This window comes from Esox lucius, chromosome 14, assembly GCF_011004845.1.
Source record: "Esox lucius isolate fEsoLuc1 chromosome 14, fEsoLuc1.pri, whole genome shotgun sequence".
Taxonomy (NCBI): Eukaryota; Metazoa; Chordata; class Actinopteri; order Esociformes; family Esocidae; genus Esox; species Esox lucius.
This window is the reverse complement of record NC_047582.1, coordinates 36,724,536-36,752,045: the sequence shown is the minus strand read 5'-3', so window position 1 is coordinate 36,752,045 and position 27,510 is coordinate 36,724,536. Positions and strand designations below refer to the sequence as shown.

The following is a 27,510-nucleotide window of genomic DNA, read 5'->3' as shown; positions in this document are numbered from 1 at the left end:
CTATTACAGTACTATCATAATATCATTACTATGCTATTAGAATACTATCACCATATTATTACCATACTATTACAGTACTATCATAGTGTCATTACTGTAGTATTAGAATACTATCTCCATATTATCACCACACTATTACAGTACTATCATAATATCATTACTATGCTATTAGAATACTATCACCATACTATCACCATACTATTACAGTACTATCATAGTGTCATTACTGTAGTATTAGAATACTATTATCACCATACTATAACCGCACTATCATAATATAATTAATATACAATTAGAATACTATTATGATAGTACGGTTATAGTATGGTGATAATATGGCGATAATATTCTTATAGCATAGTTATGATATTACGATAGTACTGTAATAGCATGGCGATAATATGGAGATATTATTAGATGATTAGGTGATATTATATAGGTGCTAATATTCAATGTGCAGGTGTTGCATCATTTATAATGAGAACCTGAGTTTGAGACAAATTACATGTAGTAATCGCATGTGCCCTTGTTTTCATTACAGTAAAAAGGGACCTAAACCATGCTTGGAAATCGGTGTAATTGTGTAACAATAGTATAGTGACAGTATGATGATAGCACAGTGATGATGAGCTGATAGTATTGTAATAGCACATTGATAGTGTGGTGATAGTATAGTGATGATGAGCTGATAGTATTGTAATAGCACATTGATAGTGTGGTGATAGTATAGTGATGATGAGCTGATAGTATTGTAATAGCACATTGATAGTGTGGTGATAGCATAGTGATGATGAGCTGATAGTATTGTAATAGCACATTGATAGTGTGGTGATAGCATAGTGAGGATGAGCTGATAGTATTGTAATAGCACATTGATAGTGTGGTGATAGTATAGTGAGGATGAGCTGATAGTATTGTAATAGCACATTGATAGTGTGGTGATAGTATAGTGATGATGAGCTGATAGTATTGTAATAGCACATTGATAGTGTGGTGATAGTATAGTGATGATGAGCTGATAGTACTGTAATAGCACATTGATAGTGTGGTGATAGTATAGTGATGATGAGCTGATAGTATTGTAATAGCACATTGATAGTGTGGTGATAGTATAGTGATGATTACTCTAATAATAAGGTGGTAATATTGTGCCATAAGGACCTAAAATACCACAGATCCATGTATATAAGCTAGTGGCCAATAAGACAGCAGTAAAATCATAACTGACTTCTATGAAGGCTGGCTTAGCTTTCAGACCATTTGGCCAGTAACCAAAATGGACCTGTTTCAGAATGCAGAGCCAACAAGCTGAGATGTCACTCTGTCCTTGGGCATGGACCTAATGGACCCAGATTACCATCAAGAATTCAAACAAACACACTTGTACAACTGCTTTCTGTGTGTGGTACAACAGAAAGCCCTCAACACACACACACCCCACCAAGGTGCCAGCCATGGCTGAGATACAGACTAGTATCCATGGTAACTCCAGCCTGTAGGAGGAACTAAAGTGTTATCAAATAGTGTGAAGGTGACTGGTACTGCACTGTTATGCTACACTGGAGTAATTCAGCAGGCACTCTCACCAAGAGATACATAGCGATTGCATTCATTTTCATGCTGGTCCCCTTCGGGAAATACACAGTTATAATGACACGGTTACGTTGTAAATAACTCGTTTTCACGTTCATCTCAACAACCGCCAACTACAATAACATTGACACTTTGAACCTCTGGTCCAAAAGGATAACTGAAAATGACAGGTTCACTTAATATTAAATCCCTGACAATACGAGTCTATGGCCGATGGCCAGCATTATTTTTTTATATTTCGTTTGAAAACCAATAGATTGGTGTAATGACTAAAACAACAAGAACTTTTCAGGTGGACCGGTCATTTTTTTGAGTTTCCCTTCTACTTCTAGGCTTCCACAGTTCTTGCAGATCTTCTAAATAATCATCAACACTTTGTAGCTCGTTGACAACAAATGTGGAGTCAGGACGATTCAATCGAATGTTGGTCCAAATCTCGATTTTTTATTTCGACAGTATTTCGATTGCCACCAGTTCGTACATTGTGTTACTTCTCTCCCGGCCTAACTCACATGGGAAACTCCGTAACTTAGGCCCTGTAGCGAGACTCTCAGTCAGTAATTTCAGAAATGTTAGAACTTACCCTTACCGTTAGGGAAATCGCTGTCAGAAAGTGCGTTCCAGCATATCCGAATTTTTTCTAAAGTTTAAAGATGTTGTAAACTTGATTCCATAAAAAGTAAACAAAATAAAACGAGTAAAACAAATTTCAAGAAAAAGATTCGCTGGTTAGTAAACTTCAACCATAGAGGATGAGGTCATTGAGATAAAAATAAAAGTATGGCGTCATTTGAAACCAACCCCTCTCATAATGAACAGGCGGTCTTAAAGGCACAAAACCATCTATAAAACCATCTCGTTTCTAACTTTACAGAATAAACATATTACATCAGATAGCCCGTGTCACATATACTCAGATTTAAACGCACAAGTTCTTTTAGAATTTAAAACTTGGAGGACATGTGGAAAGGTGGGCGGAGCACCGAAACCCGGTGAGTATTATTATAATTAAATGCCTGCTAGTTCTCTGTGGTTGGGCAGCGGTCGACATAGTCCTACTAGCTAGCTGTCGCCTTAACCCTTCATATCCGGTTTTATATATTAATCTCTAACGGCCTCGTTTGCTAGATTAATAAACATCACACCCAAACACACAGTGCTGTATTATTAAACACTCACACAAACGTGCACACACACATTAAATTGAATTCAAAGCCGCTTTAATGCCAAAGCAAGTAAAAAACAAAAACGTGATGAGATTTTCTTTTACATGACAAGTAAATGGGCTGGACATCACAGCTACCACATAACATTGGTTGTATCGGGATATCGATTGGCGAGATGTCTGTCTTAAAACAATGTATTTATTTGTTTCTTGTTGGTTTGTTATCATTCCATGCTGAACGGTGTGTGTGTGTGTGTCTGTGTGTGTGTGTGTGTCTGTGTGTGTGTGTGTGTGTGTCTGTGTGTGTGTGTGTGTGTGAGAATACTGTTGGCCCTGTTGAGTGGAGCAGGAGTGAACAGATTGGCAGCTGTGGTTTTCTAAAGGCCATCCCCTTTCATTCTCAAACAGATCTACATGGTGTCACACAGTGGTTGGGTTCGGTAGCACCGCTGATGTCTGCGCCATGTCTTTATCCGAAAAGGCCCAAATCCTTTATGATTTTATTCATGTTTTGCTTGAAAATGTTATTCACCTCTTGCTGTTGCATAGTTGAGGGGAGAACGGGCATTGACAGCCTGCTTATAGAACAAATGACACAGTAAGTTGAAACCGTGGCTATATATTGTGTGCATCCCAAATGACACACTGTTCACTACATAGTGCGCTGGTCAACAGTAGTGCGCCCACACAGGGAATAGGGTGTCATTTGGGACTCAGTTACACAGTAGAATGCTTTGCTCTGACAAACAAAGCTTGTTCTTCCAGAGGATAATCATGGTTACCACTGCATCCAAAACCAAGTGGCATTGACAGTCTGTCTGTACTTACTGATACTCAACACCTGGGTTGCCCAACTGCAAAATAACATCTGGAGAACCGACCCATCTGGAGAACCGATCTCTGGCACAAATGGCAACCTAAACTCTATGGGCTACTATAGTACAACCTACTGGGCTTTTTCAAAAGTAGGGCAATATGTAGTGAAAATGTAGCAAATCCATGTCCAGATGACCACAGCAACTGCTCTCTGTCCTCAGCTACCATCATCAGTCCTCATTCCTCAGGTTTCAGTGGTCTATCCTCAGCCCTCATAGCTCTGTCCATAGTCCTCAGACAGGAAGGAACCCATCAATCAAATGTATTAATAACGCCCTTTTACATCAGCACTAACTTGAAAGAGATCAATAAGAAGCTCCTGAAAGAAAAAATTATCCTCAAGCTTTTGAGGTGTGTTTTCAAGGACATTACATTTGTAATAAGCATAGGAAGCAGGAAGCAGACCTGTGTTTACTAAGGGTTATTAAGGGTTTTGGTGAGATAAAGACCCAGTTACAATATGTTGCTTGGGGTTCTGATAAGGAACAGATCCAGTAACAGAATGGCTAGAGGTTCTGATGAGCAACAGAACCAGTTATGGTATGTTTTTAAGGATTCTGATGAGCAACAGATCCAGTTACGGTATGTTGCTAAGGATTCTAATGAGCAACAGAACCAGTTACGGTATGTGGCTAAGGATTCTGATGATCAACAGAACCAGTTACAGCATGGCTAGGGGTTCTGATGAGCACACTCTGCTGGTAACAATAAGAGTAATCAAAGCAGGACGTAATACTGATAAGATTAACATGCATGGTTACCCAATCTCACTATTCACCCAGAACCCCGGTTAGCCTTGCCCCAATCTCACAATTCACCCAGAACACCTACTACTATTAGACACTAAGGATACTGCTTTTTTGGCGTGGCTCGGTTTTGAATACTTCGTTGAAATAGGTGGGGTTTGTTCTGTAGAAGCTCGAAGAAGACGTATGGTTACGCGCATGTTTTCGCAAAGGTTGATGTTAGTTGTAGTTTTCATGTGCTTATAAGGCAGATCATGTAATTGTGTTGATTTACGAAAGAAACGACATTTCCCAGAATCCATAGCGAAGAAGGCACGTCTAAAGTTTCTACAACAGGAAGCGTCACTGTGCTAAAAACATTAGAGGAGGAAAGCACAACAAAGCCCGAATGAACTAGAAACGGACGAAATGTTACCGTTTAAGAAACGTTGTAGTTAATGTGTTCAAGATCTGTTTATGTTTTAAGTTTACAATCTATAGAAAGTATTTAGTTGATCGCTATCCATTTTGAGAAGTCTAATTTCCGAGCTTGCGTCACTAGCAGCCGTCGATAGCTGTGCTAACCAAAATGGATGACAGCAAGGTATCTAACTAAGCTCTTCTATTCATGTTGTAAAGGGGGCTGATTGGGTAAACAACTAAGTGTTAAATAATGATACGGACAAAATATTAATCGTTTTATAGTTGTATTGTGTATAATGGTTGTTTTTGTAAGCCATCGATCTCCGATAACGCATTATACCTCATCCTGCCTCTCATGCAATACTAGGTTAGTTAGCTAAGTAAATTAACTAGTAGTAGTGTATGTCATTGTGTAACATTATACTGTATAATTATCTCTGTTTTTATTTTGACAGATGGTGGGAGGTAAGGTTAAGAAACCCGGTAAACGAGGCCGTAAACCTGCTAAAATCGACTTAAAAGCGAAGTTGGAAAGGAGTCGGCAGAGCGCCCGGGAGTGCCGCGCAAGGAAGAAGCTGCGGTATCAGTACCTGGAGGAGCTCGTGTCCAGCAAGGAGAGGGCAATCTGTGCCCTGCGAGAGGAGCTAGAGATGGTACACCAACACCTCTCCATTCTTTTAAAAATCCTTGCACCTATTCCCCTGAGTTTCTATTAAAGTACTTAATTTGTTATTGAACATCCATCCATCCATCTTCTTCCGCTTATCCGGGGCCGGGTCGCGGGGGCAGCAGTCTAAGCAGGGGTAGTTATTGAACAATCATTTATATTTTAATGGTATTTAAAATGTTTCACCCAACTTTCCCACTAGAACGTTCTACATTTGCCTGTGATGTCTCTAATACATATTTGTCAACAGCCATGCTAGCTACTAGAGAACAGGGGGTTCAAGATTACTGTTGTTAACAGGAAACTCCATCTAACTGTGCTCTGTGTTACTCCTCTGATCCAGTATAAACAGTGGTGTACAGCCATGGACCAGGGGAAGATCCCTTCTGAGATAAAGGCTCTGCTGACAGGAGACGAACAGAAGGCGCCTCAAAGCTCTTCCACCAAAAGCTCTAAGAACAACAAGAACAACAACCAAAGCTAATATGTTGGAGAATCCATATCAGACAGTTTGTACCAAGAGCCAGGCTTGAGCTAGACGGACTGTCAGTTAGCCATAGATTTGATATTTTCATGAAAAAGTAGTTTCTATTGAGATGGCAGATCTGGGTTGTAAGTATTAAGGCACAACGTAGCTGCATTTTGGATATGTTGAGCAACGGAAAACAAAAACCAGGTTAATTGGAAAACTTAAATTAGTCTCCCTATCTGCTTGTTCTGTGCCTTGATGATACAACCTGGAAATCGCCTGTCAGTGGGGTAGTTCTAGAACCGCGCTAGGCTGTCTTGGAAGGTTCTAGAACAGAGCTAGGCGTTCTGCTGAAAGGTTCTGAAACAGAGGTAGGCATTTTGCCAGACCACTCCATTATAAGGCCTCTGCCTGTAGGTGGAGTGATTTTGTGTTGAATGTCTTAATGGTCAGTCCGTTTCCCTGTGCCCCCTCATGGAGACACTGCCTGCAGAACTGCCAGACTTTATCTACTGGGAATGAAATAATAAATTCACTTAGGAATTCAGATAAATATTTCTTATTTTTTACAGCTGTAATCCATATGGCCATATGATAACGCTTTGTACACTAATCACATAAGTTAATGTTCTGAAAGTGAAGATCTTATAAGTTCCAGACATCTACACATAGGCAGCTTCAGACAGCTTGGATTAATATTGACTTATCCTCCTTCTGTAGTACATTCTTTACATTTTATTGTCTCAATATTTTAGCGTCTGAATGTTAGGGTTCGGGAAGCGTTTTGAATATGTCAGAGGAGAACAGTGAAGAGCTTGGACTGGACCAATGCATGGGACCCCACTTCCTGTTCTCACCAAAACAAAGCTTGGTAAAAGGAATTACCTTTATTTGGATTTATTGCTGATTCTGACACATTGTGTGCCCCTCTAAATATAAATGCTGTGTCCATAGGCTCCTATTCCCTGTATAGCCTAGGGTCCTGGCAGTGCACTTGATAAGGAGTGCCATTTTGGCCAGAGCCTTGTCAGGGAATCATGGCAGACAAAGGTTAACGTGCCTGTAGTGATGATGGTGATATGATGATGATGTAATGATATAGAAGTCTTGATATGTTTGATGGATACATGTTGGATTTATTTTTTTATTTATATTTTTTATGGATCACAGAAAGCACTTTTTGCAGGTTTTGTAGTGTGTTGTTGAATGTATAGCAGGTTTAACAGAGAGATGTTATTTGATGTTTTGTAAAGATGCTGTTTTGTAAAGATGTTATAGTTTTGTGTGAAATACTAGCAATGATGACATGACCTTAAAGAATAGTGTTGAAGAATTGCTCCACTTTGTTGTTTCTTTTTAAAGTTACAATGAATCCAAAGGATCACAGATCAAGGACATGGCTGCTTCTTTCTATTTCCATAATGTGAGCAACCTTCTAAAATATAGCAGCCTGCACCTGTTGTTAACTAATGATCATTGACTTATCCTCCTTCTGTAGGATTAATTACCAAGCACTTATACATGAATCTTCAATCACACACTTACCTGTGTTGTGCAGCCTCAACAACCCAAATTCTAAACCCAATAGAATGTTTTGTAGGACCAAGCTGCACGTGTGTGTGCGTGCGTGTGCGCGTGTATGCACCTGCCCTTGGTTTCTGGAGAGAGGAGAAATGTTAAACTGAAGTTGTTCAATGTAATAAAGTAGACATATACAAAACATGGTGAATACTCCTGTCTTTTCTTATGTCATTTATTTTCATTGGGCTTCAGACGATGCTCTTATCATCAACCATGGACCTGTTATGTTAGCACAAAGGAACAGGTTAATTCTTTTTCTATGATGTGATGAGTCCCAACCCTCCTAACTGTTTTACTTTGCTCTTCTGCTTGATTTTAAAGTACAGAGATGATATTAGTCACACATCTTTAGGGATCCTCGTAAGAGACAAACTTCCAAAAGGACGATAAAACAAGGAAAAACTGACTGCGTTGGTACATTGTCCCAGTCAAATGAAGAAAAAAGCCATTTGCAGCTGGATGAAACTAAAAACTAATTGGAATTTGGGTTAGGAATTGAACTGAAGGTTGGGTTTTATGTTAGGGAAAGGAATCATGTTTGGGGTCATCCTAAGAACAGTACATTTTGTGTTTGTGAGACCCAACTAACAATACCTGTAGACTGGAAACCCCCATGAGAATCCCCACAAGGAAATCAGACATTTCTGGCTTTAGGGTTAGTTTTAGGGTACAACTGGGGTTAGTGAGAACATTGATGTTACGTTTCGAGTTTGTGAATTAAAGCTAGGTTATTGATGTTAGGTTTAGGAGAACATGGACTTATGGTTTTCTAGTCCGCACAAGGACAGAAAAACAATTGTGTCTCTGTCTCTGAAAGGGTGATTATGAAGGGGCCCGTTGCTGTCCCTGTCCTTGTCCACCTGGTCATACTTCTGACCTAGTCTGAAATCAAATAGACTCTGGATTTAGCCCAGAGAAATGTATTTATTATTCCAATTGGACTCTTAATATCTCACCTGGCACAGCCAGAAGAGGACTGGTCACCCCTCTGAGCCTGGGTCCTCTCTAGGTTTCTTCCTAAAATTCGACCTTCTTAGGGAGTTTTTCCTAGCCACTGAAATTCAACACTACTGTTGTTTGCTCCTTGGGGTTTAAGGCCGAGTGTCTCTGTAAAGCACTTTGTGACAACTGCTGTTGTAAAAAGGGCTTTATAAATAAATTTGATTGATTGATTGATGAGTGCATCACATTCCCAATTCCATTTTCAGCTTTTCAGAAAGTTTAAACCCGTCAGGCAGAAGAGCAAACAACCTTATTATTCCAGTTTACTTCCAACGCTCCAACTAGGAAGCAGCCGGACATATTTTAGTCTGGGTTCATGCAGAACTTCTTGTTCTAAGACAAACTGAGCTGTATATCTCCCTCTGCAGTGACACCATTTCCTTTCCAAAATGTCAAAGACAAACAAAGCACATTCTCTTGGAGATTTTCTTTGAGTCAATTTCCCCTCCATCTATGAATACAACAGATAGTTTTTTAAACCGTCCCTGTAAATGTTGCAGTACTTCCAAAATGTAAACAGTAAGGCTGAATCATATAGGGTACCTTGCTGATGGTTTATTTGTTAGTCATTCATCAGAGGAAACTCTTTAGATCACAGCATAGACAGTAGAAGACAAAGAGATTAGATGTTTCACACATACTAACAGAAGTATGCTGCATCTGGCAGGGCAGGTCTGGCTAATGTCAACATTTTTTTTTTAATTATGATTTGCAGAATGATTTCTTGTGCCAGCATGTTGACTGGTTGAAAAAATGTTTCGAGTTTAAGACAGAGTCTTTTAGTCCATTAACATAGAAGGCTTTGACATCATATGAATCACAGAGATCACAACAACACACAAACCAGAACATTATCAACATATTATAACTAACCAGAAACAGGTTATAACGTAACCAGAATATTACTAACATGTTATAACAGATGAATGCCATCTAGGTTCGTGTCTTGGCTCCAAGGCCGGATGTTTTGATGATACTGTGTTCAGACTGCTCCATCTGAGAAAGCCTATTCTCTATGGTCCCTTATCATCAAGATCACATCCACACAGATGTTTACGACTAAGGGGGAGTATGTCAATGATTCAGCACTACGTCATGAACACCATTCCCTCTTTTGCGGGAGTGCTAGCGAGATCATCTGCTCAAAATATAATTTACAAGCACCCCAAATATAGTCCTTCACAATATTGTTGAAGTGTTTGTAATGCACATTTGCAGATTTGATATGTATTTTCCTACATATTCAGTGTTCACACTTTCAATTCTGTTCTTTCTTAAAAGTGAGTTGAATGCCTGCCCTCAGACGAATATGTCAGGAGGTTTGGCGCTGATTGGCCCCTCAGACGAATGTGTTCGGAGGGTTGGCGTTGATTGGCCAGGCCAGTTTCTTCTCCTTAGCTTCACGGTCAAACGTGTCGTAGACAGAGTCTTTGGTGAGCGTGGCCTTGGTTGTCACAGGGATGTCCACCACACCGATGTAGTTCTTCTTGGCCATGCGGGAGCTGGCGGTGATTGTGTAAGCATTGCTACGGTAACACTTCATGGAGGACATGCAGAAGGTCTCCCTCATGCCGCGTCTGAAGTTTGCATTGTAGACGGAGTAGAGGGTGGGCTTGGAGGCCGTGGAGCTGAAGGACACACAGACCACGCAACAGAACACCAAAGCCCCCTGTCGGCTGGTGCCCAGGGCATCACTCGGGTGCCACAGCTGGGCCACGTAGAAGGGCATCCAGGTGAGAAGGAACACCACGTTCAGCATGAGGAACATCTTGATGGTCTTCACCTTAGTCCTGGGGACAATGTTCATGGTACGCCGGACTGTGTGTCCGTCGGCGCCAATCCTCCAAATATATCGGACCACACGCTGATAGAACCACACAATGAGAATGGCTGGAACCAGAAAGCCCAGGAGAAGATGAGTGGAACCATATGTCACACCATCCCAGCTCCCTACTGGCAGAAAGAAGTCACAGTGCCCATCTGCAGCCTCCGAACCATAGAAAAAGAGGCAGGGTGATACGAAGGCAGCGTCCAACACCCAGGATGCCAGGATCATCCTCTTGGCTTTCTCCCTGGAGACCTTGAAGCTGAGAGGGTAGACAATTGTGTAGAACCGGTCCACACAGATGGACAGCAGTACATACACCTGGACGCCTGGGCACAGATGCTGCAGGTACCGTACAGCTTTGCAGGAGGCAGAGCTGAGGGGCCAGTGGCCAGACACCACCTGCAGCAGGACGAAGGGAGCCCAGCCCAGGGAAAGGAGCAGGTCCGAACAGGCCATTGACACCACAAAGTAGTTAGTGGTGGACTGAGCTCGTCTGCTGCGGTGAATCACCAGACACACCAAGGCATTCCCCAGGATGGATACCAGCCAGAGGACACTGAACACCAACCCCAGAACAACCACCTCGGCTGGGGTGAGTTCATACGACACCTGGGTGATGTTCTGATGACCCGAAGAATAGGAGGGTGAGAGGGCATCGCGGTTACAGAGGAAGGGTGTGGCTGAACTAGCCAGGCTGCTGCTGTTGTCCCCCTCTGATAGGTTGAAGGTCATGGGGAGGGTGAAGGAGGATGAGAGGAGAGACAGCTTCCTGGTATCTGTCGACGAGGCATACACCATGACCACTGGCGTTCCACCTGCAGACACAAACCATAGGATCACCACAACATCTCCTAATATTCATTCATAATCTCTGTAATATATTTATTTGTATTGTGTAGCTATTTTATTACTTTATTATTTATATTGACTTTGCATTGTAATAAGGGAACCAGCAAGTTAGTGTTTTGTTGACTCCATGGTCCATCTATATCATGTTCGTAGGTAAAAATCTACCTGAAACTTGTGTATACGGAGAAAATATGGAGAATCAGTTATTTTTTGATGAATAGTAAAAATGGGTCTGGTGAGCAGCAGTTATGGCATGGTGAGAATGTCTGGGTGGGTATAGTGTTGAGTGAATGTGTGCTCAGTCAGTCTAATTTAAGTGTTCAGCATAGTGGCTTAGGCTGCAATCTAATGTCTTCATGTAGATCCTGTCTGTCCGAGGCGTATCAAAGTGGGTGGTCATTAATGCAGCACAGCCGTCATCAAGCCTCACTCAGCATTGTCTTGGTCCATGACAACTCCTCGCCTGCGTGAACACCAAAAAACCTTTGATGTGGATCAAGGAGAGTTCCCTTCTCTGTTTCCTAAAATCAATAATCATCTCTGTTGTTTCGTTGATGTTGAGGGAGAGGCTGTGGAAGAGAATTTACTGGCTTTGAAAGGCCAGAAGCTTCTCCCTGCAGACCAACCTGTTAATCATCCTGTAACCATGGAGTTGTTTGGAAACTGATGATGGAGTTGGACTTATGTAGATCCAGATGGTCATGGGTGAACAGAGTGTAGTGGACTGAGGACACACCCCTGAGGGGCCCCAGTGTCAAGAGTCAGGAAGAAAATTAGAGGACTGATGACACACCCCTGGGGAGACCAGTCATAAGAGTCAGGGAGAAAAGCAGAGGATGGAGGACACAGCCTTGGAGAGACCAGTTGTAACAGTCAGGGAGAAGAAATACATCTACGGTGTATTTCTGAGGTAAAAATGTGTGACTGAAAACATTGACCCCCTAGATTTGGAGCATTGTGGAATTGTTTGATGTACTGCCGTTACACATGGAGTACAAAATAAATCTTAAAAATACCTCTATATACTAAAATAGAAATATAGCTAAAAATGTATATTAATAAAATCTCTATATCTCTTCATAGAAGAACTTCGTAGTAGAATAGTGTATATATCTCAATGTTTATAATCAGTTGAATTCTTCTTTTGAGACTTTCTGCTAAAGAGTTTTACGTTGCTAGAAACTGATGATAACATAACATGACATTTCATGACACAATTCATTGCTACCATGGCAACATTGGATACTGGGACTGTTCCTCCATGTCCAGTGAAACACCACAACCAGCAAATCATTGGTATTAGGAGAAATGCCTAGATGAAGACAGAATGGCATTCTATGACTGATGATTAAGATTATTCACCATAACAAAGTAGACTCCTGAACTGGCTTTAAGGAAATAACAAACCATCTGTATTTAACAACAATAAGTCCTCCAAGCTGTTATTGACAGCCACCGGGTCTACTACCGTAGCGACAGCCACCGGGTCTACTACCGTAGCGACAGCCACTGGGTCTACTACCGTAGCGACAGCCACTGGGTCTACTGCCGTAGCGACAGGCACCGGGTCTACTACCGTAGCGACAGCCACCGGGTCTACTGCCGTAGCGACAGGCACCGGGTCTACTACCGTAGCGACAGGCACCGGGTCTGCTACCGTAGCGACAGCCATTGGAGTCTACTACCGTAGCGACAGCCATTGGAGTCTACTACCGTAGCGACAGCCATTGGAGTCTACTACCGTAGCGACAGCCATTGGAGTATACTACCGTAGCGACAGCCATTGGAGTCTACTACCGTAGCGACAGCCATTGGAGTCTACTACCGTAGCGACAGCCATTGGAGTCTACTACCGTAGCGACAGCCATTGGAGTATACTACCGTAGCGACAGCCATTGGAGTATACTACCGTAGCGACAGCCATTGGAGTATACTACCGTAGCGACAGCCATTGGAGTATACTACCGTAGCGCCCGCCATTGGAGTCTACTACCGTAGCGCCAGCCATTGGAGTCTACTACCGTAGCGACAGCCAGCGGGTCTACTACCGTAGGGACAGCCACTGGGTTCTGCTGCCATAGCGACAGCCACCTGGCCTACTAGAGGGAGTAGTTGTGTTTATGCATTCTGGTGTCAGTAGAACATCAACCCCCATCTTGTGAATGGGATCTGAGTAGCAGAGACTGCTGTTGAGGCCAAACTATTCATTAGTCACTCTGGGGAACTGGGCTCTGAACGCGCACCAGGTGACAATAGGTTGTTGATGCAATAAGCAGCCATCTGTGGGACCACTAATCTGTCTGGGGACATTTATTAAGGTTTTACAAAGGTTGACTAAGAGCTCTGATTCCAGTTTATAAAAGTGATTTATTCATCATTGTGGGATTTTAAGGTGATTGGCATTAAACTCGAATGGATTTATTAAGGCCATCATCCCCTGATCTGTTTCGTTCCACAACTTTGTCCCTTAATTATTTTGTGAGCTATTTTTGATATAGGTATTTAAGTTGGGTAATAGAGATTGGCGTAGATGTTGGGTTATAGAGGTTGATATGGATGTGGATGTTGGGTTATAGAGGTTGATATGGATGTTGGATTATAGAGGTCAGTATAGCTGTAAATGTTGGGTTATAGAGGTTGATATAGATGTTGGGTTATAGAGGTTACTATAGGCAAAGATGGGTTATATAGGTCAGTATAGGTGTAGAGATTGTAATAGAGGTTGAGATTAGACCAGACCAGACCAGATCCAGGGGAGCAGCAGTTTGTACTTAGCTCTCATGTTTACTCTAGTGTCTCTCCATACTCTCTAGTATTCCCTTGGCAACCACAGCCTGATACAGCCTGGCCCAACATGCTCAGCACGACAGAAAGAGACCTACAGCCAGAGAACTACAGAAAGAAACCTACTCACAGAGGACCATAGCCCGAAACCTACTGACAGAGGCCCATAGCCAGAGACCTACAGAAAGAGACCTACAGAAACAGATCTACAGCTAGAGACCTACAGAACTGCATAGGAACCAGGGCCAACAGCTGTTTATAGCAACCCACTACAGTAATACTGGGTTAGAGACTGCTCAACAATAGGACTACACCATACATTACAACAAAAGACATAACAGAAAACAACACTCACTTAACAGAGACAACACAAAACTGTGAATATGCAACACTAACGCAACATTGATACAACACAAGACAGACAAAACAATACTGATACAATACACTGGTCCCCAGTAGTGCCCTTTATATTCTGTATCAACACTAGGTGAAAACAACATGTTCAGGGAGGCACATGACTAAGTAAACATTTGTCCACGGATCACGTCACATAGTGCTTCTGGTGTGGTTCTCATCAATCCATCTGGTATAGTTTCATGATCTGGTTGATCTGAAACCCATGGTGTTTAGATTTCATAGATTTCAGGTTCTTATCCAATTGATCTGTTTACAGGGTTTCAGATCAGATTTTTAAATGTGTCAATCCAAGACATATCAAAGCCATGTTAAATATATAGCTCTAGGATCCATCTAGTCCTGAGGAGACTGGATCCAGCAAACAAAAGGATGCTGGCTTGAATCCCTGAGAAAATGTTTTGTTCTGTCTCTTGTCCGTTAACCCTCATTGCTCCCAAATTGTTGCTGTAAATAGAAATGTGTTAGTCATATTTACCTGGTAATAAAACTACTTTTTTCTGTGTCATGGTAGGGATAGTACAAAACATGCCCTCTGATGGATGCACTGAGCAGGCTAGATACTGAGCCATGGGGAGCAGAAAAGAACTGTCAAAAGACCTGCGTAACAAGGTAATGAAACTTCATAAAAATGGAAAAGGATATAAAAAGATATCCAAAGCCTTGCAAATGCCAGCCAGTTCTGTTCAATCACTTATTAAGAAGTGGAAAATTCGGGGGTCTCTTGATACCAAGCCAAGGTCAGGTAGACCAAGAAAGATTTCAGCCAAAACTGCCAGAAGAATTGTTCAGGATACAAAGAAAAACCCACAAGTAATCTCAGGAGAAATACAGGCTGCTCTGGAAAAAGATGGCGCACAATACGACGATACATGAACAAAAATGAGCTGCTTGGTCCAGTTGCCAGAAAGAAGCCTCTACTGCGCCAATGACACAAAAAAGCCTGGTTACAATATGCCCGGCAACACCTTGACACGCCTCAGCTTCTGGCACACTGTCATTTGGAATGACAACACCAAAATAGAGCTTTATGGTCACAACCATAATCAATCAATCAAATTTATTTATAGAGCCCTTTTTTACAACAGCAGTTGTCACAAAGTGCTTTACAGAGACACCCGGCCTTAAACCCCAAGGAGCAAACAACAGTAGTGTTGAAAATCATAAGCGCTATGTTTGGAGAGGGGTCAACAAGGCCTCTAGTGAACAGAATACCATCCCCACTGTGAAGCATGGTGGTGGGTCATTAATGTTTTGGTGGGATGTGAACTCTTAAGGCACAGGGAATCTTGTGAAAATTGATGGCAAGATGAATGCAGCATGCTATCAGAAAATACTGAAAGACAATTTGCATTCTTCTGCACGAAAGCTACGCATGGGAAGATCTTGGACTTTCCAGCACGACAATGACCCTATACAAGGCCAAATTGACCCTCCAGTGGTTATTGCAGAAAGAGTTGAAGGTTCTGGAGCAATATTCTGACCTTAATATCATCTCAAATGTGCAGTTCATGCAAGACGACCAAAGACTTTGCATGTCCTAGATGCATTTTGCCAAGATGAATTGTCAGCTATACCCCTTGCAAGAATTTGGGGCCTCATAGACAACTATTACAAAAGACTGCACGCTGTCATTGATGCTAAAGGGGGCAATACATAGCAAAGAATGAACTGACCCATGCTCAAAAGTTCTATATTGCCATGCCATGTTTTGTTTTATGATTGTGCCATTCTGAATCCCATAAGAAATAAAATAAATGTGTTTTGCCTGTTCACTCATGTTTTCTTTAACAATGGTAGATATATTACCAATTCTCCAAGGGTATGCAAACTTTTAAGCACAACTGTACTTGTAGTATGCAAACAAGGATTGAAACCAGCCAGGGAAAACAACATTCATCCTTTCTAATCGCGGCCCAGCTGGACTAGGCTTGCCCAGCTTAAAAATCGCGGCCCAGCTTAAATATTGCCTTATATTATAGATTATGACACAAATACTAAAAGAAAAACATTGTTGAAAATAAGCTTCAGTTACCATGTCTATGTCTATTCTAGATCTCAGAGAAGCTTCGGGCATTGGGCTGAACGGCCAGCACTTGCCTATGGCAGAGGGTTGCATCAAAGAGATACTAGGGATTTTATCACATTACTTTTATGGCACTGTATTAATGGATGACTTTGGGGTGTTGAAAATTAACTACCAGGTCTCTATATTAATGAAGGTAACTCCCTACAACAGGTATTGCCTTGATGGTGCCAAAGAGAAAGCAACGTCAGTCATTGTCATCATATGCCACAAGGCCATAAACAAGCTGCAGCATCACATTGAAACTATAATTAGTTTGTGTAATTTCTAGTAACTGCTAAGATGACATCCTGGCTATTTCTAACTAACTAGCAAGGCAACCCCAGTAACAATGTCAGAGGGATTATTATGTTATTTTATTTTTTTAATAGCTTCATATGTGTATGGTTAATTCTGGTCACCCTAGACATCTCTCTGTCTCATTTCCCCAAACAAGTTGTGTAAATCAGAATTCGCAGTTGTCAAGTTATTGTTCAAGCTATAGCCTATTTACATATATTGTCTGTCAAATGCCATATCATTGTTTTTCTGTACAGTGTACTGTATGCAGCGTTAATTACGACCAATATTCCAGTGTTGAAGTCTATGTTCTTGTGTCGTGAGCATGCCACTGCCAGTTTTTTACTATTTTGTATTTTGACAAAGAGAAAGTTTACTAGTAATACATTTTATTCACTTCAGCAGTAACTGATTGGTTGATATAAGCAATTTAGGCCTACATGTCTGTTGTTATAAACATTCCGTCAGCATTTGGCACCGCCCCAACTACACGGTCAATCACGCCACTGATCTGTCAAAACAATCTTTAATTGGCCTTAACATTTTTTTACTTGAGTGGCGATTTGGTGATAAGAAGACATTATGCCTACTCATTTTGATAGGCCTATCACACACAGCTGATGGTCTTCATGCCTCCTATCCCATTCCAACATCCCCTATACAGCCACAGGAAAACGTATGTACGTGGACTACTGTGATCTCCTGCCAAACCCCCCAACAGGACACAAGAACACGTCTCAAATATGTTTCACAAAAACAGACAATCAACATAATGATACATTACAATATAGTCTTATAGACCGTCCCTGACAAAGAAAAATAATTCTGCCAGCGAAGCTTTTCAAAGCCACGTAGGCTATAGCCCAGTTTGTTGAGTATAACTCATCTATAGCATATATTTTGTGTTTCACTGGTGTTTATTGATGAGATGTAATTATGAATAAAATATCTGAAATAGAGATCTCACACGCTTTGGCACAGTTGTGCGCATTGACTTATTCACTAATACTGTTTATGGACACATTCAGATCAACAAGGACGGAATTGAAACAAAATAAATATTTAGATATATACCATCAAATAAATAATGATCGTATATGGTTGTGATTTAGACTATTTCACTGCGATTCGTAAAACGCTCTCTATCATCGCTTTAATGTGGGTTTACACGGGACAGGTAACGATTACAAAAATAATCAGTCACGTACCTGCCTCACCGGAATAACGGTCGCATTTTAATTATTTTACTCGCGCCTTTGTATTCCATCAATCTAAGAGACATGGTGCCTTTGAGGAGCGCTCGCGGAGCTTCTTCCGAATCATGTCCGTTATGTTCGATTCCCACGGACTGAATCACAGCCTCGTCGTACCCACAGCTGTCTCCCTGAAAACAGCCAGGCTGCTAGGAACATGACAAGATGTCGCTGATGGAGAGAGGAGGGGACAATATCAGAGTCCTACCTAATCCATTCCTTTTCCCTGAATGAAAACAGTCACATGATGGGATGATTATGAGCCCACTAGGATAACACAGGTAAAAGATATATCAGCCGAATTCCACCTGAGAAAAAACAATGGATCTTTTTCTCAAATAAAAATTAAATATCCATCCTTGGCTGAAAAGTGGTGAAATGTAAAGAGTTTTCGTTGAAAGAGAAACGGGCAGGATTCTAACCCATACCACAGCAGTCTATATGACCCCTAGACCATCCCAGGCCACTAAAGCTCCTACAGAGGTCAGATGACCAACATGTTGGGGATATTTCCCAATATACATGTCAGGGCCATGGGTGAAAATAATTAAGCCAGGCAAATTAAAATATGACACCCCGACAAATGAGTTTTGAGACACTGTACTGGTCAAGAGTTTTAGTTTTTATATATAATATATATAAAGCCTGCAGACATGGTCAAGAGGTTTAGTTTTTATATATAATATATATAAAGCCTGCAGACATGGTCAAGAGGTTTAGTTTTTATATATAATATATATAAAGCCTGCAGACATGGTCAAGAGGTTTAGTTTTTATATATAATATATATAAAGCCTGCAGACATGGTCAAGAGGTTTAGTTTATATATATATAATATATATAAAGCCTGCAGACATGGTCAAGAGGTTTAGTTTTTATATATAATATATATAAAGCCTGCAGACATGGTCAAGAGGTTTAGTTTATATATATATATATATAATATATATAAAGCCTGCAGACATGGTCAAGAGGTTTAGTTTTTATATATAATATATATAAAGCCTGCAGACATGGTCAAGAGGTTTAGTTTATATATATAAAGCCTGCAGACATGGTCAAGAGGTTTAGTTATTATATATAATATATATAAAGCCTGCAGACATGGTCAAGAGGTTTAGTTTTTATATATAATATATATAAAGCCTGCAGACATGGTCAAGAGGTTTAGTTTATATATATATAATATATATAAAGCCTGCAGACATGGTCAAGAGGTTTAGTTTATATATATAATATATATAAAGCCTGCAGACATGGTCAAGAGGTTTCGTTTTGGTTCAACCAAACATTAGGATAGAGAGGATGTGTGATCTAAGCTAATTTAACCACGGTGTGATCGATGGTGCCATATATGGTGGTTCAAGCATCTCAGAAACCTAAGACCCAGCCGAAAGGCCTTGCTGATGCCCAGCCTGTGTCATGTTTTCTAACTATATGAATAATGAATCAAATATAAACCTTTCCCATTGTCACACTGATGGAAAAAAATTGTACTTGTCAGTCATGTTCTGACTGAAGTGTCTGTGAGTCACAGAGCTGTTGGTTCCAGCTTATGTTGGTCTCACTCCAGTATGTATTAATACATTAATATAACACAACCATGTTGTCAGATACATTTTATTACTCAAAGCCAAACCTTCCCTCTGAGTTAATAACAGAAATGAAGAGCAGGCCTTTTAGCTAGTCAACGTAGATGGGCTCATGAATGTTTGAAGCAGACAGAATAACATCTGAAGGGCTCCAATATTCACAGAAGCAATTTCTTGATAAATGTTCACCTCAAGGAATTTTTTTGGTTCTTTACATTGAAGTACAATATCTTGACCAAACTAATGGCAATTCACTTCAAAATAGAATGAACCAGCTGTATTCAGTTTGACAGAGTGTCGTCCTCCCCGCGGCCTGGACTTGTTCCAGGAGAAAACAGACCAGACACCTGAGTTCAGAACAACTGCGGACCGATGGTTCTTGATTGGTTTCACTGGTGTAGCACTGTTCCCTCTACTGGACAGATTGGGTATCATGATACTGAGCCAGAGTAATACATAAGCCTAACACTAATAAATGACAGTCAGGTTATGTACACCAGCCCATACACTACTTCAACCAAGGGATTCAGGAATATGAAACAACCTACAGGCTGTATTACAGAAGACACCAAGCATTATAAACATTAGTAGCATCAAGTATCTCCTCATTAGATGCCAACAACACTGAATGTTCCTTTAAAAAGCTGCCGTCTGTCTGCAGATGTAGTGAAGAGGTTTAGTATCTGGCTCCTAATACTTCGTTGATGTTGACATCTACTGAAGTGCGTTGCCATGGCAACACAATGAGAGTGATTATCCAAGACACTCTGTTACCATGGGAGACCAACAACCATCTGAGGAATCAGGAGTGGCGTGAGGGGGGTGGGAAGAGGGAGGAGAGACAGGGAGGGAGGGGCCTGGGGAGCAGGAGGATAGAGGGGGAGGGAGGGGCCTGGGGAGCAGGAGGATAGAGGGGGAGGGAGGGGCCTGGGGAGCAGGAGGACAGAGGGGGAGGGAGGGGCCTGGGGAGCAGGAGGACAGAGGGGAGGGAGGGGCCTGGGGAGCAGGAGGACAGAGGGGAGGGTGGAAACGGACTCGAGAAAGGGCAATGAGGGTCAGGGAGCAAGAGAACGAGAAGGGAGGAAAGGGACAGATGTACAGAGCCCTCTAGAATTTCTGGCACCCTTGATAAAAATTAACATAAAACTATGAGATTGTTGTTTATTAGCTTCTCTTACATTTAAAACGAGGTACATTTTTTTGAACATTTGAGGTACAAAACATTCTTAACATAGAAATACTATTTTTTTTAGCATAATCATTGGCACTCCTGCATGGTGCGTTGAGCTTCTATAATGTATGACGACATGAGAAAAAACACATAGCTAGGGACCTGAGACCATTTCTCCACACAGTATCTCACCAGATCCTTCAGTCCTTGGCCCTCGCCTGGGCACTCATGTACTGTTGACAGCCTCCTCATACATCCATAAACCAGGACTCACCACACAGACCATAGACAGAGCATCACCCTGTTCCACTGTTACTCTTCAGGTTTTATTATGAAGGAAATTTTTTTTCATATATTTCAAATAATCTACATAATGCTTTTTACATTGATAGTGTCACAAGTTCCCTCAGCCAAATTATTATTTTTTGCACAGATTAAACTAGAATAATGAATGAGCTTTCTGGAAGCATTATAAAAGACAGCAACTGGCAGATTGCGACTTTGGAAAATAATCAGACTCCTATCTTCCCAGGATCAAGATTCTCTAGTCTGCTAAGATCAAAATCAAACTTTTAGATCTGAATGCCAAGTGTTATGTCAGGCGAAAACAAGGAACCAATCTTCACCAGGGTAATATCATCTCTACTCAGCAGTAGGGACGGGGAGACTGGTCAGGGTTGAGGGAAAGATAAATGAAGCACACAATAAACGTTTAAAAAAACCTTTCAGCACAACGCGCCAAAGCACACAGCCAAGACAACGCTCGACTGGCTTCGGGACAAGTCTGTCCATGTCCAAGACCTGAAGATAGGAGCTCACCGATGCTCCCCATCCAATTAGACAGATACAGTCACCCCTCTAAACTCAGCTACAGAATAGAAAGGAAAGTGCTCACTTGGTCAACTGATGGGATGCGAGAAGACTGAGGACAGATCAACCACATTGACTTCGTGCCCTGGATGTGCACCCCACAAATCTCCATCAACTGCAAGATGCTATCCTATCAATATGGGCCAACATTTCTAAAGAATGCTTTCAGCACCTTGTTGAATCAATGCCACGTAGAATTAAGGCAGTTCTGAAGGTGAAAGGGGGTCAAACACAGTATTAGTATGGTGTTCCTTTAGGTGAGTGTATATGATGTTTTCAGGGTTAGAAAATGGTCTGCAGTTCAGAAAAACAGCAGCACACAAAGCAACTAGGTCATTGTTAGAAAAAAATGACTTGAATCTTGAATCTGAAATGTATGCTTATCAGACAGGAAAGTGGTGAAGGACGTACAGCATAAGGTTGGATTCAAACCCAGTCTGCCACAGTTCATTTATTAGACAGGAAAGTGGTGAAGGACATACAGCATAAGGTTGGATTCAAACCCAGTCTGCCACAGTTTATTTTCCCCGCAGCTTTGACCGCCAGGCAGCCTTAAACCACAAATACAGATTTTATTATTGTGTATTTTTCTATTAGGCAATATATCATAGTGCTTCATATATTTCAACGTACTGTCTTGATTAATGTTTAACCCCCAGAAAGATCAGCTGCTGCCTAGAAGGGCAAATGGGAAACCTAATGAAATAAAATAATTGAAAAGCAAGACTTCTACAGAACTTTGGAAATAAAAACAGGTAATATTGGACAATCCAGGTGAGGAGAGGTTTAAGAGACTGAATACATATTATGTCAGGGGGGTAAATACCTAGCTACTCAAGGTATATTAGTGTTTTATTCTTGATTCTTCACTGATTTTACACATTTTCTATTTGTCCACCACATTACAAATCAGTTTGTGGTTCACAATAATATTTCCCTGTAGATCCTAGAAGGTAAAATACAACATCTTATGATGGGTTTTTATTTACATATTTTTTTTTTTATTCAAGTATCATTTTGTGTCAGAGGAACAGCAGTCACAAGATCACCCATTTAAAAAGTTCCACTTTGCATACTAATCCTTGGTTTAGGAGACAAAATAAGAGTAACTATATAATTTAGCCTGTTAGAAGAGAGCTAGCAGTTTCCCCGTCTCCCCCAGCTGCCAGCATGGAGACAATCCTAGGTCAGAGAACCTCAGGGGACTGCTGGAGACACGGTAAGGCCACTTTTAGACCAGGTGAGATCACAGTTAGGGTTACAGTGTGATTTTGGAAGAGTTTGACCATTTCAATGGGTTGATCATGTGGCTGTTGTAAATTGTTTTTTTATATGCATTCTAATTATCCAAGAAAAAGACAAGTGAATAACTGACCATAGAAAGGAAGAGGAGATGGCACACTACACCAAAGCATTTTTACACCTGTGTGTCACCAAAACAACTAGGCTAGTGGGTTCATACAGTCAACATTATGTAGAGGAAATAAACCTCATCTGAGCAAAGAAATGGATAGAAATTAATTTAGGCAAACATTAAACAATGTTAGACCTGTGGATGTTTTATCAAAAACCATATTTAAGAACACATTGAATTTATTTTAAAAGACCAACGTAACTAAAGCCTGGAAGCCATTTTAAAATGTACAGAGATTAATAAAAACAGCCTGGTTCAAAACCTCAAGTAAAAAATGTCTGCAGACTAAAGTAAACTAAAGGTAACATAGGCCCAGACTACTGTGCATGAGTTATAAAAACAGATTTGTTAATGCACCTCCGTTCATAAAGAAACCTTGCTCGCTCCGGTCTCACATGTCTAACATGGAGGAAAGGCCAGAAAATATAAAATACAATATAACCATCATAGAGTCTGAGATTATTTACAACGTAATGCAACATGTATATATACACACACACAGGGGAGATTCCACTGGCAATCTGCAGTCATGTGTATTCTGCACACACTCGGCTGTGTCCACATAGTGGGTTGGAATGGGGTCAGGGGTCAGTGTCAAATCCGGTCAACGTTTCTCATTCCTCCATCCAGGGTCAACGTGCCAAATCTTTAGAAGAAACAAGAAGTGCAACGCTGTGATGTGTTGGTAACGCTGTAAACATAGCGCATGGCTACCAACAGTCACAGGAAGATACGAGTACAGAACATGGCAACTAGCTAGCACAGGGAAACCAACAGTGCCATACAAAAGCATTCAGACCTCTGACCAACTCTCAACTTTTACTTAATGACAAATGGTACATTGTTTTGTTTGATATTCATTTAAAAACACAAACCCCGCAAAAAATGTAAGATGATATTGGTTATGTTGGGAAATATTTGCAGAAAGAAAATAAAGTAATACGGTATGTTGCTGGCGTACTTATTCAGCCCAGACACATCAATAATTAGTAAAGCCATCTTTTGATGCTTTAAGTCATGATATAAAGTATGTTCCAACTTTGCACACAATATCAGCATGACTTTGGCCCATTCTTCTTGGCTGATTAGCTCCAAGTTGGTTGGACAACACCTGTGATTTTCAAACAGTGGCACATTCTCAATGGGAATAAAATAAGGACTTTGATTGGGCCATTGTAGGACATTCACAGTCTTGTTCTTGAGCCTTCAGATTCACAGCCTAACTAATGATATTTCATCAGTCGGGTTTGTATCCACAAACCTTGATAGAAACATGAAAGGTGGACACCAAAAGGTAAGGTACTGCAAATCTGTCCTTAGCCAGGAATGTAGCTAGGCCTATTTTAGGGGAGCTTTAGTAGTAGAGTACACACAAGTACTTGAATCCCTACTTCATTTCGGTTATTCAAATACTTGACTTACCATGCCCTCCCATACTATAATGATCAAATCTGAGCTTCAGACGTATAGTAGCAGTGGGAACGGGGCGGGAGAAACAGAAATATCAAACCAAACTACGTTTCTATTTGTACAATTTGTAATTCAATAATAAGAGAGAATTGATCAGGGATTTGTAACAAGGCAATGTACTTACAGGAAATGGACACTAGCTAACACTGGGTGATATACACTCATTATGACCACCGACACGTGACTTACACAATATTATGCAGGTGGTCACAATGTTATAGCTGATCGGTGTATTCAGGACATGGCTAATACATGGTCACTATCTAACACTGGGTGTCATATACAGAACATGGCTAATACATGGTCACTAGCCACAGAGGTCCTCCCTCACACAAACCAACCAACATACCTACCTCTCCAGGAAGTGATTGTTCTCTGCAAGCTCTTTTACTACTCCCTCCATCTCTTCTTTGAGTTTCTTCATCCTAAAATAGATGGTCAGTTCAAATACCTGTCCCAACATAGCGAAAACTATACAGTTTAGAGTTCAGACAGATGACTGTACCCCATGTGGTAGACATTTTGTTATTCCACACTACAATGAAATACTGTTTATTTTAAGTATAATCCAGTAATTCAGTAAGGCCATTGTGTGTTTCGGCTTTGCTCACATGTACAGGATGTGCCTCCAACAGACCGTTTTGGCTAACTTCTCAAGGGCTGTAGACATCTTATGTTGCTGCCGAGGTTCGCAACAAGCATGGGAGGGGAAGTGTGTTGTACTGAATGTATGTAATGACCTCTAACCATACAAGCTTTACTTTACAACATAAAAACTAAAGGGTGAGACTGATACGCCATCCCCAACATAAAAACTAAAGGGTGAAACTGATACGCCATCCCCAACATAAAAACTAAAGGGTGAGACTGATACGCCATCCCCAACATAAAAACTAAAGGGTGAGACTGATACGCCATCCCCAACATAAAAACTAAAGGGTGAGACTGAGTTCTTCTTACAATAACTCCATTGGGAGAAAGGATCTAAAGTAGGGCTGCACAATATATAGTTTCAGCATCAACATTGTGATGTACGCATCCGCAATAGTCACATCTCAGAACATTCGATTTAGTAAGGTAAACACATATCAGTCAACAATATATATTTTTTCAAATGGAAAACTAGCATTATATCTGTCTGATATAACGCAAATTACTCGGATTTATGGGTTATTGGGTACACAATTAATTAAGATAATAATAATAATTATTACTATTTTAAACACGGAGTTCATTGCTGCACGTGGTTGACATGCAGGCTCTGCTCACGCGTGATGAAATGATGAGCGAGAACAGGCAAAATTGAGAATTTGGTTGCAAAAAGAAATGCGTCGTAAATTTTATGGAAATATTTAGGCTCCAGACAGGATGATGTTGACCACAAACAGGTACTTTGTCAAGAGTGCCTTGCAATTGTTGCCACAAAACGAGGCAACACGACCAATTTGTTTGATCATTTAAGGCAGAACCACAAATATTCGTATGACGAGTGCAAAAACACCATACAAGAAAGGTTCCAAACGGCAGAGAAATATCACAGATTCAATAACTTTTGACGTCGCCAAAGACATGGTACCAATTAACACGGCTACCAAAGAGGGTTTTAAAAACATGTTCCGTTTGCCTGTCAAGCGGTATGTAATGCCATCACGCAAAATTGTTCTCAAGTTGCCATCCCAGAAAAATGCAAGACACAAGCTGAAACAGAGCTGTTACAAATAGAATATTATACAGCAACAACAGACTTGTGGTCCAGCCAGACAACGGAGTCCTACATAAGTCTGACCGTACACTTTTTTAACAAGGACTTCCACCTGAAAAGTCGCTGTTTGCAAACTGCATTTTCCCCAGAGGATCACAAAAGTGAGAACATCGCAACAGGGATGAGAGAAGCTTTAGCTAATTGAGGCCTAGATGAGAGTTGTCTAGTCTGTATAATAAGAGACGAAACCAAAATATCTCAGTGTCAGGTATTTCCAATATCGTGCAACCCTAATCTAATGACCTTTCAATAAAACCTGTTTGGGCCCGTGGGGCCCCTCGTGGAACAGGCTGTGCAGTAAACAGCTTTGGGAAACTGTAATTCATCAAGGAAGAATATAGACAAGAGAATAACTATGACATGGCATAGATGTATACATGAAAGATAATGAATTTTTTTTTCTTTTCATAAAAACAAGAAACCAGGCAAGCCTAGTTAAGCCGGCCTGCAATAGAACATTTCGCCATCTCGAGATTCGAACCCAGCTCACCCACGTGAAAGGCAGTTTCGGTAACCACTACACCACAGAGCTGTACATTTGCTGGGTGTCAGTTTAGCCTCTTGTCTCTATCCTGAAAAATCCTCTTTTGCCACTGGCTGTTTTAGTAGTTAATTGGCCATTCGTGAATGACACTGATACAGTTAAACTGACTAACATTTCTTACTAAGTTTACCTCCACCACAAATAGCCTCTATGTATGGTGTTTGCCACTGGCCGTTTTAACAGCGTATTAGCCAGTAATGAGCTTTACCGGTATCTACAAACTTACTGGAATAAGAATTGAGCAATTGCTAGCGAGTCTGCCACAGCAATTTCATTTCATGGCATAAGAACGTATTTTTTTCTTTCATGGTAAAACAACGTACTTTTTCTTTCATTCGTGAATGAAACGTATACAATAACTATCAATAAAGGCGACGATAACTAACTTTTTCATCAAGTGAAAAGACGAGAGAATCGTGGAATTTACCAGAAATAATTAATAAATGTTGTTGCTCTCAATAGATTCGAACTCAGGTCTCCCACATGAGAGGCACCGTCTTTAGCCACAAAGCCAGGGCATTACACGTTTCAACAGTCGCTAGACTCCTTTGAGGATTGTGTTAAACTGACTAACGTTTCTTATTAAGCTTACCTCCACCACAAATAGTGTCAATGAACTGTTAGCTTTTGCCACTGGCTGTTTTAACAGCTTATTATCAGAGGTGTAAAAAGTACAAAGTAAAAGTACTCAAC

General features: G+C 40.9%; 4 protein-coding genes across 7 annotated transcripts in view; 1 reads left to right on the top strand and 3 right to left on the bottom strand.

Annotated features, from left to right (window-relative positions):
* dusp16 (dual specificity phosphatase 16) overlaps window positions 1–2,438 on the bottom strand; it is a 30,790-nt gene extending 28,352 nt beyond the window's left edge. Inside the window, exon 1 of one of the 2 annotated variants that reach the window (XM_010898033.4) lies at window positions 2,177–2,438. The gene's annotated coding sequence lies outside the window, so the exon portion shown is untranslated. The remainder of the gene's footprint in view (window positions 1–2,176) is intronic. The other variant, XM_010898034.4, reaches the window with a different exon arrangement.
* Window positions 2,439–2,474: 36 nt separating this feature from the next.
* crebl2 (cAMP responsive element binding protein-like 2) lies at window positions 2,475–7,640 on the top strand. Of its 2 annotated transcripts, none has more exons than XM_020053423.3 (3): window positions 2,475–2,585; window positions 5,238–5,435; window positions 5,793–7,640. In XM_020053423.3, exons 2-3 carry the CDS (start codon window positions 5,238–5,240, stop codon window positions 5,931–5,933), a joined length of 339 nt encoding a protein of 112 aa, XP_019908982.1. In that variant the 5' UTR covers window positions 2,475–2,585; the 3' UTR covers window positions 5,934–7,640. The 2 variants fall into 2 exon arrangements, with proteins under 2 accessions (XP_019908982.1, XP_010896334.1); XM_010898032.4 differs by lacking the exon at window positions 2,475–2,585 and adding an exon at window positions 4,695–4,963.
* A 1,018-nt stretch (window positions 7,641–8,658) lies between these two features.
* Window positions 8,659–18,326, bottom strand: gpr19 (G protein-coupled receptor 19). The gene is made up of 2 exons (XM_010898031.3): window positions 17,950–18,326; window positions 8,659–11,144 (listed from the first exon to the last, which is right to left on the bottom strand). Exon 2 carries the CDS (start codon window positions 11,125–11,127, stop codon window positions 9,841–9,843), a length of 1,287 nt encoding a protein of 428 aa, XP_010896333.1. The 5' UTR covers window positions 11,128–11,144; window positions 17,950–18,326; the 3' UTR covers window positions 8,659–9,840.
* A 3,734-nt stretch (window positions 18,327–22,060) lies between these two features.
* Window positions 22,061–27,510, bottom strand: part of tbk1 (TANK-binding kinase 1) — a 33,063-nt gene continuing 27,613 nt past the window's right edge. For both annotated transcript variants that reach the window (XM_029125097.2, XM_034297027.1), the window contains 2 exons: window positions 24,865–24,936; window positions 22,061–23,687 (listed from right to left, as the gene is read on the bottom strand). In XM_029125097.2, the coding sequence (XP_028980930.1) occupies window positions 23,636–23,687; window positions 24,865–24,936 (124 nt within the window). In that variant the 3' untranslated portion in view covers window positions 22,061–23,635. The remainder of the gene's footprint in view (window positions 23,688–24,864; window positions 24,937–27,510) is intronic.

What these genes read in the sequence shown, in the direction of transcription:
- crebl2 (XM_010898032.4), top strand. An exon ending in TGCGAGAGGAGCTAGAGATG is followed by an intron (nt 5,436 to 5,792) that starts GTACACCAACAC and finishes CCTCTGATCCAG; the next exon opens with TATAAACAGTGGTGTACAGC.
- gpr19 (XM_010898031.3), bottom strand. Translation starts at nt 11,127, where the DNA reads ATGGTGTATGCCTCGTCGACAGATACCAGGAAGCTGTCTCTCCTCTCA.